Here is a 16,298-nt window from a genome sequence, read left to right as displayed (position 1 = left end):
GCTGGTCTGTATGTGGTGGGTGCTGAAGGCAGCCCTAGGGACCCATCTCTACGTGAACCTGAGAGCACATGCAAGGCTCCCGCCCTGCTGTTGTGTGGGAGCTCTGCTGCTCAGAGGTGGGGGCAGGGGCCCAAATGAGACACAAATACATATCATAAACCTTTTATTCAAAGTTTCAAGTATGTGTAAGTGTCTGTGATGACACCTGGCGCTCGGTGGGTGTCCTTACCACCCAGGACCCTGGTTATAGCACCGTTAAATCAGTTACCCACAGAATTGGAACAACAGAAAGACGAATCACTTACACAGGTGGGCTGGTTTTCCTTTTGAGCTATACTTTCAGAGGCCCAGATGCCCAATAGTATATGCTGCGAAATTAGTTTGTGTTTCAAAGTCTGTGAAAGTATAATAATGGTATCTCGTAAGGGGATTTAGGAGCGGAGGGGGGAGAAGCACCAACTCTGAGCTCATTAGAAAACACATGGCAGCATTATTTGTATATGTGAATATCATAGAGTAGAGGCAGCCTGTTTAATGGGAAGAGAGGTCTAGGTACTGAGGTTGGCCGGAAATGACCCAAGAGAGGGGAAAAATGGAATTCAGCTTGACCGCCTGTGGTTGACCGCTCACACCAGCACGTGGCGAAATTGTCTGTCATGAGTTGAGTGGGGTGGCGTCATACTTGGGGTGGGACAAGCTGCAGCTAACCTGTGCTCCCGGGGTCCCAGCCGAGCTGGCTCTTGGTGCCCACAACCCTGTCGTCAGGCCCCACCCCAGAGGTCATCCCAGGCTCCAGAAGTCAGTAAGCGGCCCCCAGCGGGTGCCAAGCACACCCCGTCTCCCCGCCCCCCCCAGCCTTGGATGTGGCTGCGGGGGGGTCGGGACAGGGCAGGGGCTGGGCTGCACGACGCGGGGTGGGCGTGGCCAGCAGTCAGACTGCAGTTCTTGGGGAGATGCGTGGCGGCCTGGAGATAGGAGGTGCCCCGGTGCTTTACCGTTTGGAGAGCTGGTTATTTATGAGTCCACTGAAGTGTTCAAACTTTTTTTCCGTCTCTTCACTGAAGGAGCCACCTGAAGGATGGGCATTGGGGAGACAGAGTTTGGCAAACCAGACGCTCAGCCTCCTCCCACACCACAGCTTTCGGCCTCAGGGGCCTGGAGCCACTGCCCTCCACCAGGTGGCCGCGCTGGGGCCACCTCTGTGTAACAGCCCCAGGGCGGCCACCAGGTGTGGGTCGTCCCCAGGGCCAGGCACAGGTCAGATGCTCTGTCAAAGCTGAGCAAAGGCACGGCCAACCCTAGCGAGTTTAGTTTTTGCCATCAGGGGAGTGGGGGGCCATCGCTCCTCCTGCAGGAGAGGAAGCTCTGCTTCCCCTTTTATTCATGAGTGTGGAGTGCAAGGAAAGGTTGCTTTATTGGCGACCCGAAGCCACAGTGGTTCACTAAGCTTCTAGCTCTCGGCAGAGGAAGATGATACACAGAACCCACAAAATGCTGACGCCCACATGTTTGAGGTCACATGAGGAACGAGGAGATGGCCTCCGCTCCAGCCCGGTTCGGTGCCGCCCTCCTCCTCGGCTGGAGCTGGCTGCGAAAACCCAGGCTCTGTCCAGGCCTCATGTGTCTACAGCTTCCTTCCTGTGCGTGGAAGCAGGAGGCTGGCTCCGTTCCCCACGCTCATTACCCAGATTGGGAAGCCGCTCGGATTCCTCGATAAAGCAGGGCAGTTCTTGCCTCCATCTCCCGGAGGCTGAGCTGAAGGGGGGACCCTGGGTCCCCTGGGGTGAGGGGCACCCCCCGAGCGCCCGGGGCCCTTACCTATGTGGCAGTTGTACATCCAGATGCGGTGGCCGTCGTAGCGGGTCCTGCACTTCATGATGTTGTTGCTGTAGTCAGACTCGGCGACCTCATAGTTGGGGTTGATGACAACCTGGGAGCGGGGCAGAGCGGAGCAAGCTGCTGAGACCCGCCCTGGCCACCCCCCAGCGCCCACCACAGACCTGGAGCCCACCCACACCAGCCCTGCATCCAGAGCCGGGGCGACCTCATGGGAAGGAGCATGGCTGGTGCCGGGGGCAGGATGGGCCCGGGGGATGAGGGGGCGAGGTCCAGAGGAGTGAGGGTATGCGCCCCTGGCTGCCTGCCTCTGTGCAATTCACACACATACCCTCCCACAGAGAGGCCTTCATAAAGGGGTTACCCTGATCTGGGGGACCTGGGAGGCTTGAGGATAGTAGAGGCAGGAATTGGGGCCCAGGGTAGCCAAAGAAGAGGCTGCTGATAGGACCGAGGAGGAAGCTGGAGAGCAGGACACGCTGAGATGGGGTGCAGATGAGGACCAGGCTGTGTGCTCCTGGAGGTGTGCCTTCTTCACACAAGCCCCTGCCTCTGAGCCCTCGCCCACAGGCCCGTCTGCCTGGAAGGCCACTTCCTCTCCGCTCCCCACTCCCCAGTCTACCCTGGCTGGCTCTCTCCCGGCCTTGGCAGCATTACCGCTGTCTGCACGCAGGGCCAGGAGGTAATGGAGAGGGTCAGTGAATCCCAGGCTGGGGGAAGCTCCGTGTCTGTCCTAAGGGAAAAAATTCTTTTCCTTGAAACAGAGGCACTAACATGCTCCTGTTGAGTTAATTAGCTAATTGTAAAGTTCAGGCGTCAGGAACGCAGACCTGATCTGGGTTTGCTGGGCTGTGAAATGAGCGTGCTAGTGGAGCCCTTCCTTGGAGGGCTCCATGCATTCACAGGGCTCAGGCCCAGCCAGGCCAGGCCTGGCATCAGGCTTCCAACGAGCCATCGTTATTAAATAGATGGCATTGGTCAGGACATGTGATGCCACCCCTTCCCCCTGTAGAGCGATAGCAGACCCCACATGGAAGCCCCCATGCACCATGTACGTGCACAGAGACATGGATAGTCAGTTTTTAGAATAAAGAGCACTTTGGCGGGGCCTCTCCAAGTCTGCAGTTTGGGGTTTGTGGGTGGAAAAGTGTTTGGCTGTCTGATTTCCAGCCTCTCAAACTGCCCAGGAAGACTCTCAAAGCCGCTCTGTGGTCACTTCTCTGCAGGTGTTGCTTCTTCCCAGGGCTGTCTGCAGGGTGGGGACCCTGGGCCAGGCTCTGGGCTGGCAGAGTGCCCCCTTGGGCAAGTTTTCAAGGCAGGATGACACATTTCTGGTCACCCACTTTGCCACCCGGTGGGGCCAGCCCAAAAGCAAGCTGGATGGCTGTACAGGAATGTGACAGGACGCCAGGGAGCCCCTGCAGGCCGGAGCACAACTGCGCCCCAGACAGGGGGAGGTTGGTGGGGAGCAGCCCCACTCGCACGCCGGCCAGGGCCCTGGCTGGAGCAGGCTGGAGCAGGCCGCTGTGTCTGCAGGGAGGCAGGAGAACCGTCCCGCCTGCAGACTCTTGCCCGAGGCCAACTATTCTGGGAGACCCAGGTCACAAACACTGGCGAGTGAACTGCTCTTCATGAGATTACTTTCAGCTCTGACAGCACAGACAAGGCAGGGTGAGGGCACTGGGAGAGGATGCGTGGAGGACAGAGCCTGGGTCAAAGGACATCGCAGGTGTGGGCGCTTTAGAGTTCGTGGAACAGCTCCTCGGCCGGAGGTCCAGATCTGGCTGCCCGGGTATTTTGACTTGCAAGTTCCAGGTGTCAGCTGAGTGCGGGTGTCTTGCGAGGCGTGCATGCCTCCCATGCTTAGGTCACCTGGTTGGCCCTGATGTGCCGGCCCCTGGGCATAGGACTCCTGCCCTTCAGACTGGCCTCCCTGCTCTCATTTCCTGTTCGGACACCAGCAGGAAGGGGGCCGCCTTCCCCATCACCGGGAGAAAGGGCCCTCCTCCCACCCGCTGGGGCTGGACCCCCTCCTACCTGGAATAGGTAGTCTCCTGGGGGGACATCGGTGATGTCGACCCACTGGCAGTCGATGTCATGGCGATACACGTCCCAGCAGCCCATGGTGATGCCCTGCTCACCGAAGTTGGCACACTCATAATTCTTCTGGATGTCTGCAGGCAGGGGCAGAGAGAAGCCTGGTCCCCTGGCACCTGGGCCCTATTGCCTCTAGTGCTCGCCCATGTGCTCCCCTTCCCCCAGTGCGCCCCAAGAAGCCCTACTGGCTGGGTACTGTTCCCAGAGCCCCCTTGACAAATCTCTTCCTTCCCCCAAGCCCTCAAACCTTTGCTTCATCAGGGCTTGGCATCCCATCCCAACTGTGTGAGTCTCCCATCCGTTCTCCCATCCCTGGAACCCTTGTCTGATTCTCTACCCACATCTTGTCTTGTCCTTTTAGGGCCAGCCAAGGGCCCCTCTTCCACAAAGCCCTCTCTGGCCCCTCTGGCATTCGCATTAGCTTGGGGATGAAGTGAGCGCTGATCTGGGAAAGCTCTGGTGGTGGTTATTTAGCTTAATGTGGGGGTCATCTTGCTGCCCTCTGGAGAGTCGGCACTTGGATGTGGGCTCAGGTCTGGTCTGTGCATCTGACCCTTCACTGGGTCGTCTGGTTGCGTGGCACATAGGATGTGCTCAAAACTCATTCGTTTGGGTGATTTCATGGCATGGCAAGTCCACGGCTGAGTAATGAACATGCATTTGCCAAGAGGCTAACCTGTCCCGGCACTGCTCGAAGCCCTGGGCATATGCAGAAACAGCACTGTGTCTTCCCTGAGTTCCAGTCAGGTCAGGTGGCAGATGTGCCCACCCGTGATCAGAGGTGGGAGCTAAGTGCCGCCTCCGGGGGAGTCAAGAGATCTGGGAACCTCAGAGCAGGTCTTTTGGGTTTGGACTTGGGAGGCCATGAGCCTGTGGGGTGGGGGTTTGGCACTGGGACCCAGAGAGAGAGGCCGTGGCAGCCAGAGGTGGAAGGGAACTATGTGCCAGGTTTGGGCCTCACCAGGGGACCACGTGGCCCCACCAGTGCCCACCAGCAGAACTCTGGGGGGATCCAGCACCTTCACAGCCGGGCCCTGCCTACAAGCTCCAACCCCGAGCTATAGCCACAGGAAGGCCTGAGGGGAGAAGGGGTCATGGGGAGAGTCAGTAGTGGCCAGGGTGACAGAGTGTGGTGTCAGGCCTGGGCTCCAGGACAGGTGGGAGCACTGGAGTCCCTCTGGAGCCACCGCACAAAGATACCTCCTTCACATTCTGTGTCCTCCAAGCAGAAGCTGGCTTTGTGACCCTCTGCCACTTTGGTACCGTTGAGGTTCAAGAGGTCATAGTGGGTGAACACTTCCATGCTGTGGTAGTGCCTGCAGAGAGAGAGTGAGTGAGAGAAAAAGGCGGGGGGGCGGGTTACAGGTCAGTGGCTGGAGCTGCCGCCTGCAAGCAGTGGGGTCCTGAGTGGTGGCCTGTGGAAGAGGAGTGGGTGACAGGGCCTGAGGAAAGGGAGGACAGAAGCAGAAGCTGGTATCCGTGGTGCTCCCCCACGAGGGGAGGCTTGCCCGTCCGGGCCTCGGCTCTCTCACCAGCTGAACAGGAACAACACTGCCTGGACACAGGCGGCCTCGTGGGGATTAGCAAGGTGCCCGGGGAGGCAGGGGACTTGTCATGCTGTCCGCTCCATACGTGAAGAGCTCTTTACTCAGTGCTGTTTATAACCCTCCTGGGCACGAGAGTGTTTGTCCCAGCCGGTTTCTGTATTGCACACTTACTACAGACCGATGAAAGTGACTTTCTGAGATCTCTGGGAAACTTTCTGAAGTGGGGATATGGTGGGGAGGGAAAGGACAGAAGGGGGAGGGCATGTGCGGGAGGGGAAAGGCAGGAAGAGCAGACACTGGTGAGTCGGGGGGTATCCGGACTCAAGGCAGAAGGGCCCCCAGGTAACCGCACCAGCTCGAAGTGGGCGGCAGGAGTCTGTGCCCCTCGCCTGGGACATGTAAAAAGGGGCCGAGGGGGGCTCGCAGGCCCTTGGGAAGGAGCAAAGTGTGGCATCCCCATGGGCTCAGGATGAGAGCAGAGGAGGGAGAGCTCATGTGTCCCCGTGTCTCTTGCTCCTGCGACTTGTTTACATAACAGTGTCCCATCTCTTGGCTCCGGATTAATTGAGAACAGATGCAGATTCTTGGAAAGTCGTGCCTTTGGTGCAGAAAAAATAAGGGGAAGATGGCTGCCGCGTGTGGCCAAGGGCCTCCCTGAGGCCCAGCCCGAGCTGCACCACGTGTGTCTCACAGGCATGTGCAACTATGCGAACCCGCTTGTCTCTGGCATCACAGGGACACGGGGCAAATGGGGAGACAGAGATACAAGTCACCCAAGGCACGGGGAGCAAAACTACCCAAGCTTCTTCCTCAGGTAAGAGGGGATGATCACAGGACCCATCCTTAGGGGTCCCAGAAGGACTGAATCAGAGAAACCACAGAAAGACCTCCCAGGGGGCTTGGAACAGAGGGGTTCTCGGCACCCGTCAACTCTCTCCTCGTCACTCCTGCTCACAGAAGCACCACGAGTAGTGTTTTTGTAACCGCTGCCGTCACTACCATTCCTGCTACCCTTCCCAGCCTTCCTCACCCCCACCCCCAGGCCCACGGGGCTGGCCTCAGGCTCCCTCCATGGGAGCAGGGGCAGTCAGGACAGCGGCAAGAGGGGAATTAAAACGATAGGTTTTCAGAGAGGAAATTAGAGGTTCTTTCCCCCTTTCTCCTATGTTTGCTTGTGCTAAAAATAATGCCAGGAGTTCCTAACTTGGACTCTTCTCAGGTTGCTCGTTTCTGAGGAAAGCGGTGCTGAGCCAGGGGCCCCCTGAGAACACTCACAAGGACACATTTTGTGGCAAGTCGAAGCGATGACTCTGAACGAGTCTATTTTGGCTTCTCAAAGGAGCAGGATGAGACATGAGGTCTGACTCACTGCCTAAAACATGTCTGCATCTTTCAGAGAGGGGTTTATGTTACCATGTTTACCGGCTGGAAAGACTGAAGAGAAATGGGTTTATGTTCCGTTGTCTAAACAAAATTCAGACGCAGTCCACAGATGGACTCTTATAAGGCTGACCTTCTCCCGCTCCTCCTGCTTCCTGCAGACTTGATTTAAGAGTCTTCCCTAGCTCTTCAGTTTTTCCCCTGCCAACACGATGATGGAAACAGCTGGTTTGGAGCCTCTTGATTCCAGCTAGCTGTAGTCCTGGGGCTCCTGTGTTTCACCTCTGGGGCAGGTGTGGACATCACTCCCTGGGGCCTTGTCTCCCTCCCTGCCAGCTGGCTGTAGAGACCTGGGTACCCCTGCCCCACCCCACCCCACCCAGGAAATGCAGATGGAGCCCCCTGGAGAGCAGGAGGGCACGTATTGGTTATGGGTATATCTCCACTTCCCACACCGAGGTGTCCTGACCCTTGAAAGTTTAAGAGGGGGCTGGAGATCCATGTAGTGGTGGGGGGTGGGCTAGGGAAATGACAACTTGGAAAGAAATTCCAGAACCTCAGGAGAGAGAGAATAACCTGACATTTGGTGGAGGTCGTTGTGACCCGGAGAAAAGGAAGGATGGCCTTCTACCTTAAGACTCCGGAGCTCAGTATGCTAAGACATGATGTCAGTGGAAGAAGGAGATGATGGAGATGTGGAAGATGGGCCACGCCAGGCCAGAGGAAGATGGCAGCTTTGTTTTCCTAGGTCCCTGGGGACCCACATAAAACTCTGAATCAGAAAGTCCGTGTGCACTGCAGAAATGCTGTCACCCTTCACCCTGTCCAACCCCTGCCACATGTCCCCTGGTGCCTCCAGAATGGACGGTCCTAGCTGGGGCTCAGCTGCAGCTGGGACAATGATCCTGTCCCCACTGCAGAGAATATGGAGGAGGGGAGGATGGTGGCGGGTGTTCTAGGCTCACGAGGTGCTGTCATGAAGGGTGAGGGCCTTCTGCTCACTCCACCCACCCTCCCCATGTGCTGGGAGCCCTCTGGCCAGAACAAAGTCCTACAGATGGGACAAGGGCCTAACATTGGCTCCCAGAGGCCACATTGCATCTGTGGGGCTTTGATCCAAGATGGGGCCTGCTCTGCACATGGTGGGAGCTGGGCAGAGTAAAAGAAAGTCCCCTCTTTGGAGCAGGGCTGTTCCCGGGTCGCTGGGCTGGGCCCGGGGCTGGGCCTCCACCGCCCTGCTTGCCTCTCGTGGGGCTGCCTGCAGAATGAGGACTCATGTCCAGGCCACAGCAGGGGCAGAGCGGCTCTATGTCCAGCTCTGCCTGGACCCTGCCGGACCTGGGACATGATATGCCAGTGAAGTAGGTGTGGCCCCGCTCCCTGGGGCACAGGCAGGGTCATTGACCCATGGCACGGTGCATATAAGAGAGGACATCTCAGGGCATTTTCTTCTACCTCTAGTGGACAAGGAAGGTGCTAAGGGGGTCAGTCTTTAGGTTTCATTTGAAAGCTTTCAAAGAACAGTTCTGTTCCTCACTGTAGCACTAATCACATTGGGAGTGATAATTTTCCCCATGCACACTGATCTGAGCCAGGGTTCTCAACTTTGGCTCCACAGTCAGTAAAGTCTTTCCTGCTGAAAGAGGATGTTAAATCTACTAGAAATAATTTTTTGTTTTTGGGTGAAGAAGGGCCTGCTTTCATCATACTCCCAAAGGGACCCAACCGAGGTTTGGGGCCAGAAGTCCTATTGAAAGGTCCTCCTACAGAGCCTGGACATATCCCCTGGAGCTTTGGAGGCTGGGTGCTGGGGGAGGGCAACACTCTTATGCTCCCTGAGATCTTGTGGCTGTAGGTTCTCAGTTACGGATGAGGAAGGGGTGGCTTGAAGGGACATATGCTTGGCCAGCATGTTTTTTTCCACCCATCCCTCCCAAACCACCGATTAGAACATCTGTAAGACAGAAATGAAACAGGATGACAGGAAAAGCATGGGGTGGAGTGGGGTAGAGACCAGGACGCTGGAGCTCCAGATCAGAAGGAACACGTCCGTAGTGTCACCATGTGTATTCTTAGAAGACAAACCACTGCTTGGAGAGCTAGCAGATGTCCCACGGAGACTCCCCCCATGTAATGTCTGGGCGGACCGCCACGTGTGGGACAGAGATGCAATCATGTCCAACTTACAGCGGGCAGCGTCAGCCCCTGCCGGCCCAGGGCTCCCACCCATATGCTTTCTAGAGGCCATCAGGCACCAATCTGCTCACGACTTCAGTTTTATTCTCTGACGTCCACCCTGCTGAAGGCTGACATACTTCTGTATGGAGACCCTGGCTAATTAGGACATTCAAAACATACGGCTAATAATTATGAAGGAAAATCAACAAGTTCTAAGTCCTATCCCTAGGCTTTTTCTTTTGAAACAGATTGAACAGTTCAATCCCTAACCTGGTTTGACTGTGACAGGAGCATCCATTGGGACACGGAGAAGCAGGCAAGGACAGGTTTCTGATGAACATGCAGCAGAGGTAATGGAAAGAGCTGGAGTCAGACAGACGCAACCCGGAGGATCCGTGCCCGGCAACTTCCCGTTGGACTTCCTGGACCAGTCCTATAAACACCAAGCCTCCACTCCCTTACCCCTGAAAATGTGCCTGGCACTGAGAAGGGGGTCAATAAAAGTCAGTTCTCGTGCCCCTCATGGGGGTCGCTATGTTTTCCAGTTGGAAGGACGCCTAGTCCTGGCTGGGCTGGGGCTCCTCGGACTTAAGACATGACATACACACCATTGCCTGGTGATCCTGACAAAGGTCTGCCACGGAGTGACTCTGCCCGCCCGTGGGCCTCCCTGTGAAAAGGAGGGAGCTCTGCTGCAGAGATGGAGGGCATCTGGGGAGAGGGGGTGCTCACTGGGGACCCCTCGGGGGCTTGCTGCCCTATTGCATGGCAGGGCTCCCTCCCTTCGTCTTCAAAAGTGTGTTCTCTTCTGTTCCCTCTCCCTGCCCAAGTTAGGTCTCCGCAGGAAAATCTGAACAAGCTAGGGCAGTGGGCTCTGGATTAGAATGAGCATCAAAGGCAAAGAGAAAGAAAAGGCAAGGAGATGAATGGGTGGTTTCTGTTGGCTCCAGCTAGGGCCAGCTCTAGGATTTCTGTTCTGGTGCAGGATTCATAGCACTGGGGCCAAGTCCACAGGCTGAGGGCTGGCAGGGACACTGGAAGCCCCGGCTGATGTGGCCCAGATGGTCTGACATCACGCAGCTGGTTGGAAGCAAGGCTGGGTTGAGAGACTGGGTCTCATGACTGCTGGACCCAGAACCCTTGCCTCCACACCTACTACCTTTCTGGAGATATTTCAAATATATATATGTATATATATATCTTGAGTATATTTTTAAAAATATTTTATTTGCTTATTTGACAGAGAGACAGCACAAACACGGGGAGCGGCAGGCAGAGGGAGTAGCAGACTCCTCACTGAGCAGGGACCTGACATGGGGCCCGATCCCAGGACTCCAAGATCATGATCTGAGCTGAAGGCAGATGCTTAACTGACTGAGCCACCCAGGCGCCCCTCATATATATTTATAAAAATCCAAAAAATCTGAGCACTGTGCAGAGCGTGAACTTGCCATAGATGGACGTGAAAACCATCAACCGAAGTGTCAGTGGAGATGAAACAAACAAGATGTTTGTTCCCTAACATAAGGCACTGGAGGCAAGAAAGAGACCAGGCTAGGGGAAGGTGAGGGGGGCCGGGGCAGCTGGAGGTGGAGAATGGCTCAGTAAATGTGGAAGGCCACTGTGGCAACCTGGACCCCCTCTAATGTGGGCAGACCCCGCCTTCTGGATGTGTGGCCTCTCGGCTCTCTCTAGAAGGACCCTGCGATTCTGATTCCTATGCGGGCCCTGCACTGTGTCAGGCTGCTGGTGATGCAGGAGGGCTCACCTGTGGCAATCATGCCAGATCCACGCATGGCGGCCATTCTTGGGTCGGAAGTCAGACTGCCCGTTGTTGTGGATTTGGGAGGAGAAGCGCAGAAGGCGGCGGTAGCCTGTGGTGGGGTTGGTCTGAGCGGCTGAGGCTGAGAGGCAGTTCTCCTCCATGGCACACTGGAGCATGAACATGGGGCGGTCCTCTAGGTAGGTGCTCTGCTGGACGATCTCCGCATTGAGGACCAGGTCGGGGGCAGCTGGGGAGCACAGACACGGTGTTCAAGCAAGATGAGCGACCCCCCTCACCCCTCCAAGTCTTCTGCTTTGGACTCCTGAGCTGAGACCAACCCCATCCCTGCCTAGCATCACCATCTGGGACGGGCTCACGGTCTCTCCAGGTCCCCTCCTTGAGGAATGCTACCCCAAATTCCTCTTCCCCTCCTCTGAGAGTCCTCTCGGACATCTCTGCAGCTATCAGTGCAACATGATGGGCAAGACACGAGCGTCCATTATATTGTTATCTCTCGTTTTGGGTGGCTGGAGATTTTCCATCATAAAATACAAACAATAGCAATGATACTATGCTTCCCGGAGAGAGAGCCCCGTGAACACCTTGGTCTGATCCTTCTGGGAGAGAAGCACAGTTTACAACACGTGTGATAGTGTATGTAGATTTACAGTCTGCTAATACCATCTCCCTTAAAACAGATCTTGACATATTTCCTTGTTAATAAATACCCATTACACATGCATTTTATGGCTGCATAGTATTGAATTCATAGCCCTACCTCCTATTTCTCCTTTTCTCGCCGTTAAAGATAAAGCTGTGATAAACATCCAGGAGTAAGTCTGTGTATATAACTTATTTCTTTAGAGGGTGTTTTTAGAAGGGACATTGTTGGACAGAAGGGCTGCGTGTTTTCAAGGCTCTGATGCGTGTTGCTCAATAACAGATTCTTCCAGTTTCCACGCATACCGTTGCTCTGCATGAGAGTTTCCACCAGGTGCATTTTTTTAAAAAAAGATTTATGTATTTATTTTAGAGAGAGAAAGTGCAAGCTCAGGGAGGGGCAAAGGGGGAGAGGCAGAGAGAGAAGCAAATACCCGGCTGAGTGAGGCTCCTCTCACCTCGGGGCTCGATCCCATAGCCCTGAGATCATGACCTGAGCCAACTGAGTCTGACACTTAACGGGTTGCTTGCGCACCCAGGTGCCCTCAGGTGCATTTTTTAAAACAAAGCTTGATTGAATCAGTGAGCACACTACACACTACAGGTGTTTTAAAAAAAATTACCAATGGCTACACTCTATATTTCCTAAACAAGCCTATTAGAAGGTTTATCTTTTTTACAAAAGGGTTAACTGTAGGTTTCCCATTAAAAGTCAGATTCTACTGACTATTTCTAGTACATCTGAATTCACAAAAGTATTGCCTGTGAATTACGTGTAACGGGATCCATCCTTCATTTTCTGACAAGTTGCTTGTAACTGGAGCGGGTGTGCGTCTGAGCTTTGTTTCTCTCAAGTTCACCAGAGCCTGGAGCGCTCCCCATGACCCCCAGGCTGCGCATGGAGCTCTGGAGACACATTGGGACCCCCTGGGGCCAGCAGCCTCTCGAGAGCAAATCCACCTGCAGGGGATGGATGTGGAGCTGAAGGGTCTGGAGGGGGCACACAGATGAGATGGGGGTAAGGAGTGGAAGACAGCAAGTGGAGGGCTCTCCTTTGTTGAGAAATACTTCCTCTTGGAGGACACACACCAGGAGGCAGCATGGCTGGTGCTGAGTGTCCTGGTCACACTTTTATTGGAGGCTGGAATGAGTCTTATTCACGGTGTGTACCACAGTCGGTACTCCGTGGGTGGACAGCACTTCTGCTTCCATCTGAGCTGAGCAAATGGGTCTCCCTTGCTCTTTCTCTCTGTCTTTCCACCAAGCATTCCAGTGAACCCTGTGCTAGGCTCTCTGGAGAGTGCTGCACAAGGCTGACCTTACGTTGTCACAGGAGAGACAGACAGAAGCCCATATTAGCTGCTTAATTAAAGTTGTGACCAGAGCCAGAAGGAGACATATGGACGGTGCTGGAAATTATAACCAGGGGACCCAGTGGTGGGGAGGAGGTTGGGAAGGATTTCCTTGGAGGCAATTAGGGTTTAGTTGCTCCCTGGAGGGTGAGCAGGGATTACAAGGAGTAGCCCTACAATGCTAAGTAGCACGTGTCAGGTCCCTGAAGCATAAAGGGGCACCTCTGTGACTGGGCCACCAAGGAGGGGTGGGAGGTGGGAGGTGGCTCCAAATGAGGCTGGACAACACGTGCCTTGTGCAAGTTCCCAAATTCACCTAAGTGCTGTGGGGAAGCCTGGAGGGGCTTGAAAAGGACAGAAGCATGCGTGGGAGACCAGCATGGATTCCGGCCCTGGGGTGGGGGAGCCATCGGAGGGGCACCCGTCACTGTGCGGGTGCCGCCGAGGAGCCTCTGCACTGATACAGGCTGGAGGAATGGTGCCTGGACACGGGCCGAGACTAGAGGGAGTAGAGAAGACACGAGAGGTTAACAGAGAAGACGGAGTGTATATGACGGGGTGGGGGGGTAGTCAGCGGGAAGCGGGAGAGAAAAGGAAGACTTGCAGATACAGGGTGGAACTGGTCAGATGAGAAATAGTAATTATGCAGAATATTCCTCATCCGTCAATACGGTAACATGCATTAAGCCAGATCCACTAAGAGCTGTGTTCCTGGCCCAAATGGCCACTATTCCCCCGCCTACCCCAGGAGTCACTCTGAGTGATGCGTTTGGCCTAATTTGAGTTCTCAGAGCCCCGTAAAACTCATTTTTCACCTGCCATGAGGATGTCAAGGGCACTGTTGATCTCATAACTGTCTGTCTGCATGAGAAATTCCTTTCCATCTCAGAATCTAGAACAGTGGGCGTCTCTCATCTCACGGGTATATTTCTACTTCATGGACACTGTGGACGACATTAATGACCAGGTTTCCCTCCTTCCTTTGGCTGTTAGGAAGCTCCTGGTGAATTTTATGACCTCCCGACAGTACACGAATAGGACTCTATAGCACGTATTTTTTTTAATCTCTCTCAGTTCCATTTTGAGCCAGTACTTTTTGGCCAATCCCTACTTTTCACATCTGATCTTCTCCTGGGCTACCTTGAATTTTATTTAGGTTTATGTTATTTTCCTCTTGGAAATGATGGTATATTACAAATATAAATAAATTAAGAAGTCAAGAAAGGGCCCTTGATTGCTTCTCTCTGTTTGGATGTTCCTCCGGGGAGGCCGGTTAAGAATGACGAGCTCTTGGGCACCTGGGTGGCTCAGTGGGTTAAGCCGCTGCCTTCGGCTCAGGTCATGATCTCAGGGTCCTGGGATCGAGTCCCGCATCGGGCTCTCTGCTCAGCAGAGGGCCTGCTTCCTCTCTCTCTCTCTGCCTGCCTCTCTGCCTACTTGTGATCTCTCTCTGTCAAATAAATAAATAAAATCTTTAAAAAAAAAAAAAAAAAAAAAAGAATGACGGGCTCTTCCTCGGACAGGGTGGTTTGCCCAGAGAAGCTCACACCTGGGGGGTGGGAGGAGGGCAGTCCTGCCTTAAGGAGGAAGGCTTAGAAAACGCCTTCCGCTTTCCGGAAACGGAAACGCTTTCCGTGACGGTAAGAGATGGCGCACTGCTGTCTTCTGGGCACGCACGCGTGTTTCCTGTCATATTTAATTCCCATCGTCTAGGAAAAGCCGTAACTAGAGATCAGAGTGGTTAACTCTGCCAAGATTAGCTGATAAAGGGCAGGTGGGGTCTGCTCTCAGGTTCTCTGGCCAGATCCGGGGCCTCTTGCACCTCCCAGATTCACGAAGGGAAAGGCTCCGTGTGGTTTTAGAAGGTCAAGGCAAGAGGGCGGCACTGTCGCGAGGCCCCCGAGAGCGCGTGCCCACAGGCTGCAGGGCCAGTCCTCTCTCTCTCTAGCACAGAAGGGAGCCTTCAGGAGCTGGGCCATTCTGAACCCCCGCAGGGGTTCCCCTTCTGTTTTCAGTCTCTCGAGGATTCCCAGGGACTCCCCAGGAAGCTAAGTTGTCTCCAAGGTGTGAAAACAAGCAATGCTTTTTGGAGCGGGTCGAGAAGAAGGAAGCCAACACACACGGAGCCCCGGGTTTGTGCTTCATCTGCTTCCCTGGCCTCAGAAGCGGCCCCGAGGAAGGTGCTGTCTTCCTCGTTAACTGTAAGAGCTGGGAGTTCTCAGGGACAGAACTCACGAAGGCCCCCTGGTCTCCGGCGGCCCTGCCATTTGAACCCAAGGCTCCCAGACTCCCCAGTCCCTCCCTCCTGCTTCTCTTTCCACTGTCAGCAGGCAAGTGTTGGGGTGTCTGTGCGGGGGAGGGAGCATGTGACCCCCAGGGACTCTCACTTTCTGAGCAGGCGACTCCGGCCCCATACTGCACCGCGCCCTGGGGGCAGGCCACATCCTCGTCCTGGCGGCAGTGTGCCAGGGACAGCTCGGTTCCCGAGCACTTCACCCCGCTCATGACCACCTTGTTGGCGTAGATATTTCCGTGCCAATACCAGGTCTCCTGGAGGAATCAAAAGACATGGGAAGCGTGTCACCGTGAGCTGTCACTTTCTCGTATTAAGTCAACTTTCAGCCTCAGGAAAATCCCAAGGCTGAAGTTAAATGTAAGCCCACTTTTTCTAATGGGGACAGCGGCGGCACACACAGCCACGGCCTCGAGTCATGCAGTTTGCTGGTGGTGGCGTTGGGAAGAGCCCCGTGCTCTGGCTCTGCCTCTGGTCCCCGCGGGGAAAGTGTGGCTAAGGTTTTGGTCAAATGGCTGTCCAGTATTGTGTGTCAGGAACGGCAGGCGCCGGTAACTCAGGCTGCTTGCTCCCCAGCCTTGAGCCCAGGGGCAGACAGGACTTGCCTGTCAGGGTCCTGTCTCCTCTAAACCTGCACATGCTCTCGGAGTCCTTGGCACAGTGCTCCCAGAGACACTGCCGATCGATCAGAACGGGCAGGAGAGAAGAAACCGGTTCACATGTGATAGCTCATCATGCGCACATCCTACCGGTTCTCCTTACGGTCGTCCTCTGGAGAGAGGACTGGGGCCTCGAGAAGGGATGGGGTGCGTAATCGGTGGCAGAGATCCGGGCCCATGTCATGACCCTGCTGAGGCCCAGGTGTGTTAAGAATGAGCTGACAGGGAACGAAAATAACGGGATGGGCGCTCTGCGAAAGAGCACTGTTTTCTCCTCTCGCTCTGGAGCCCCAGGGAGGGCCCTGGCTTGTCGAAGCAGCATTAGCAGAGACTGTGGAAAGCCAGGACCCCGAAGGGAATGGGCAGGGCTCTCAGAGGCCAGGCCCTTCTGAATGGTAAAATGAGGAACCACAGGACAGCTCAGGACTCAGCTCCTACCCTGGACCCAGCCGTGGCAGGCAGTCAGGCTCTGCAAGGCTTCGAAGCGGACCCGAGTCGCTCCCTAAGAAATCCTGTTCAGTTTGGAGGCAG

The 16,298-nt window shown here is 55.2% G+C and overlaps 1 protein-coding gene across 3 annotated transcripts in view; it reads right to left on the bottom strand.

Moving 5' to 3' along the window:
* Window positions 1-150: 150 nt before the first annotated feature.
* The window catches only part of LOXL2 (lysyl oxidase like 2), an 88,052-nt gene continuing 71,904 nt past the window's right edge, over window positions 151-16,298 (bottom strand). For all 3 annotated transcript variants that reach the window (XM_044225145.1, XM_044225143.1, XM_044225146.1), the window contains exons 9-14: window positions 15,203-15,365; window positions 10,807-11,050; window positions 5,134-5,249; window positions 3,874-4,010; window positions 1,819-1,930; window positions 151-1,071 (exon numbers count right to left, since the gene is read on the bottom strand). In XM_044225145.1, the coding sequence (XP_044081080.1) occupies window positions 992-1,071; window positions 1,819-1,930; window positions 3,874-4,010; window positions 5,134-5,249; window positions 10,807-11,050; window positions 15,203-15,365 (852 nt within the window). In that variant the 3' untranslated portion in view covers window positions 151-991. The remainder of the gene's footprint in view (window positions 1,072-1,818; window positions 1,931-3,873; window positions 4,011-5,133; window positions 5,250-10,806; window positions 11,051-15,202; window positions 15,366-16,298) is intronic.

The sequence above is a fragment of the Neovison vison genome, chromosome 11, assembly GCF_020171115.1.
Source record: "Neovison vison isolate M4711 chromosome 11, ASM_NN_V1, whole genome shotgun sequence".
NCBI classification, from domain to species: Eukaryota; Metazoa; Chordata; class Mammalia; order Carnivora; family Mustelidae; genus Neogale; species Neogale vison.
The sequence above is the reverse complement of the archived record's forward strand: the minus strand, read 5'-3'. Positions and strand labels throughout refer to the sequence as shown.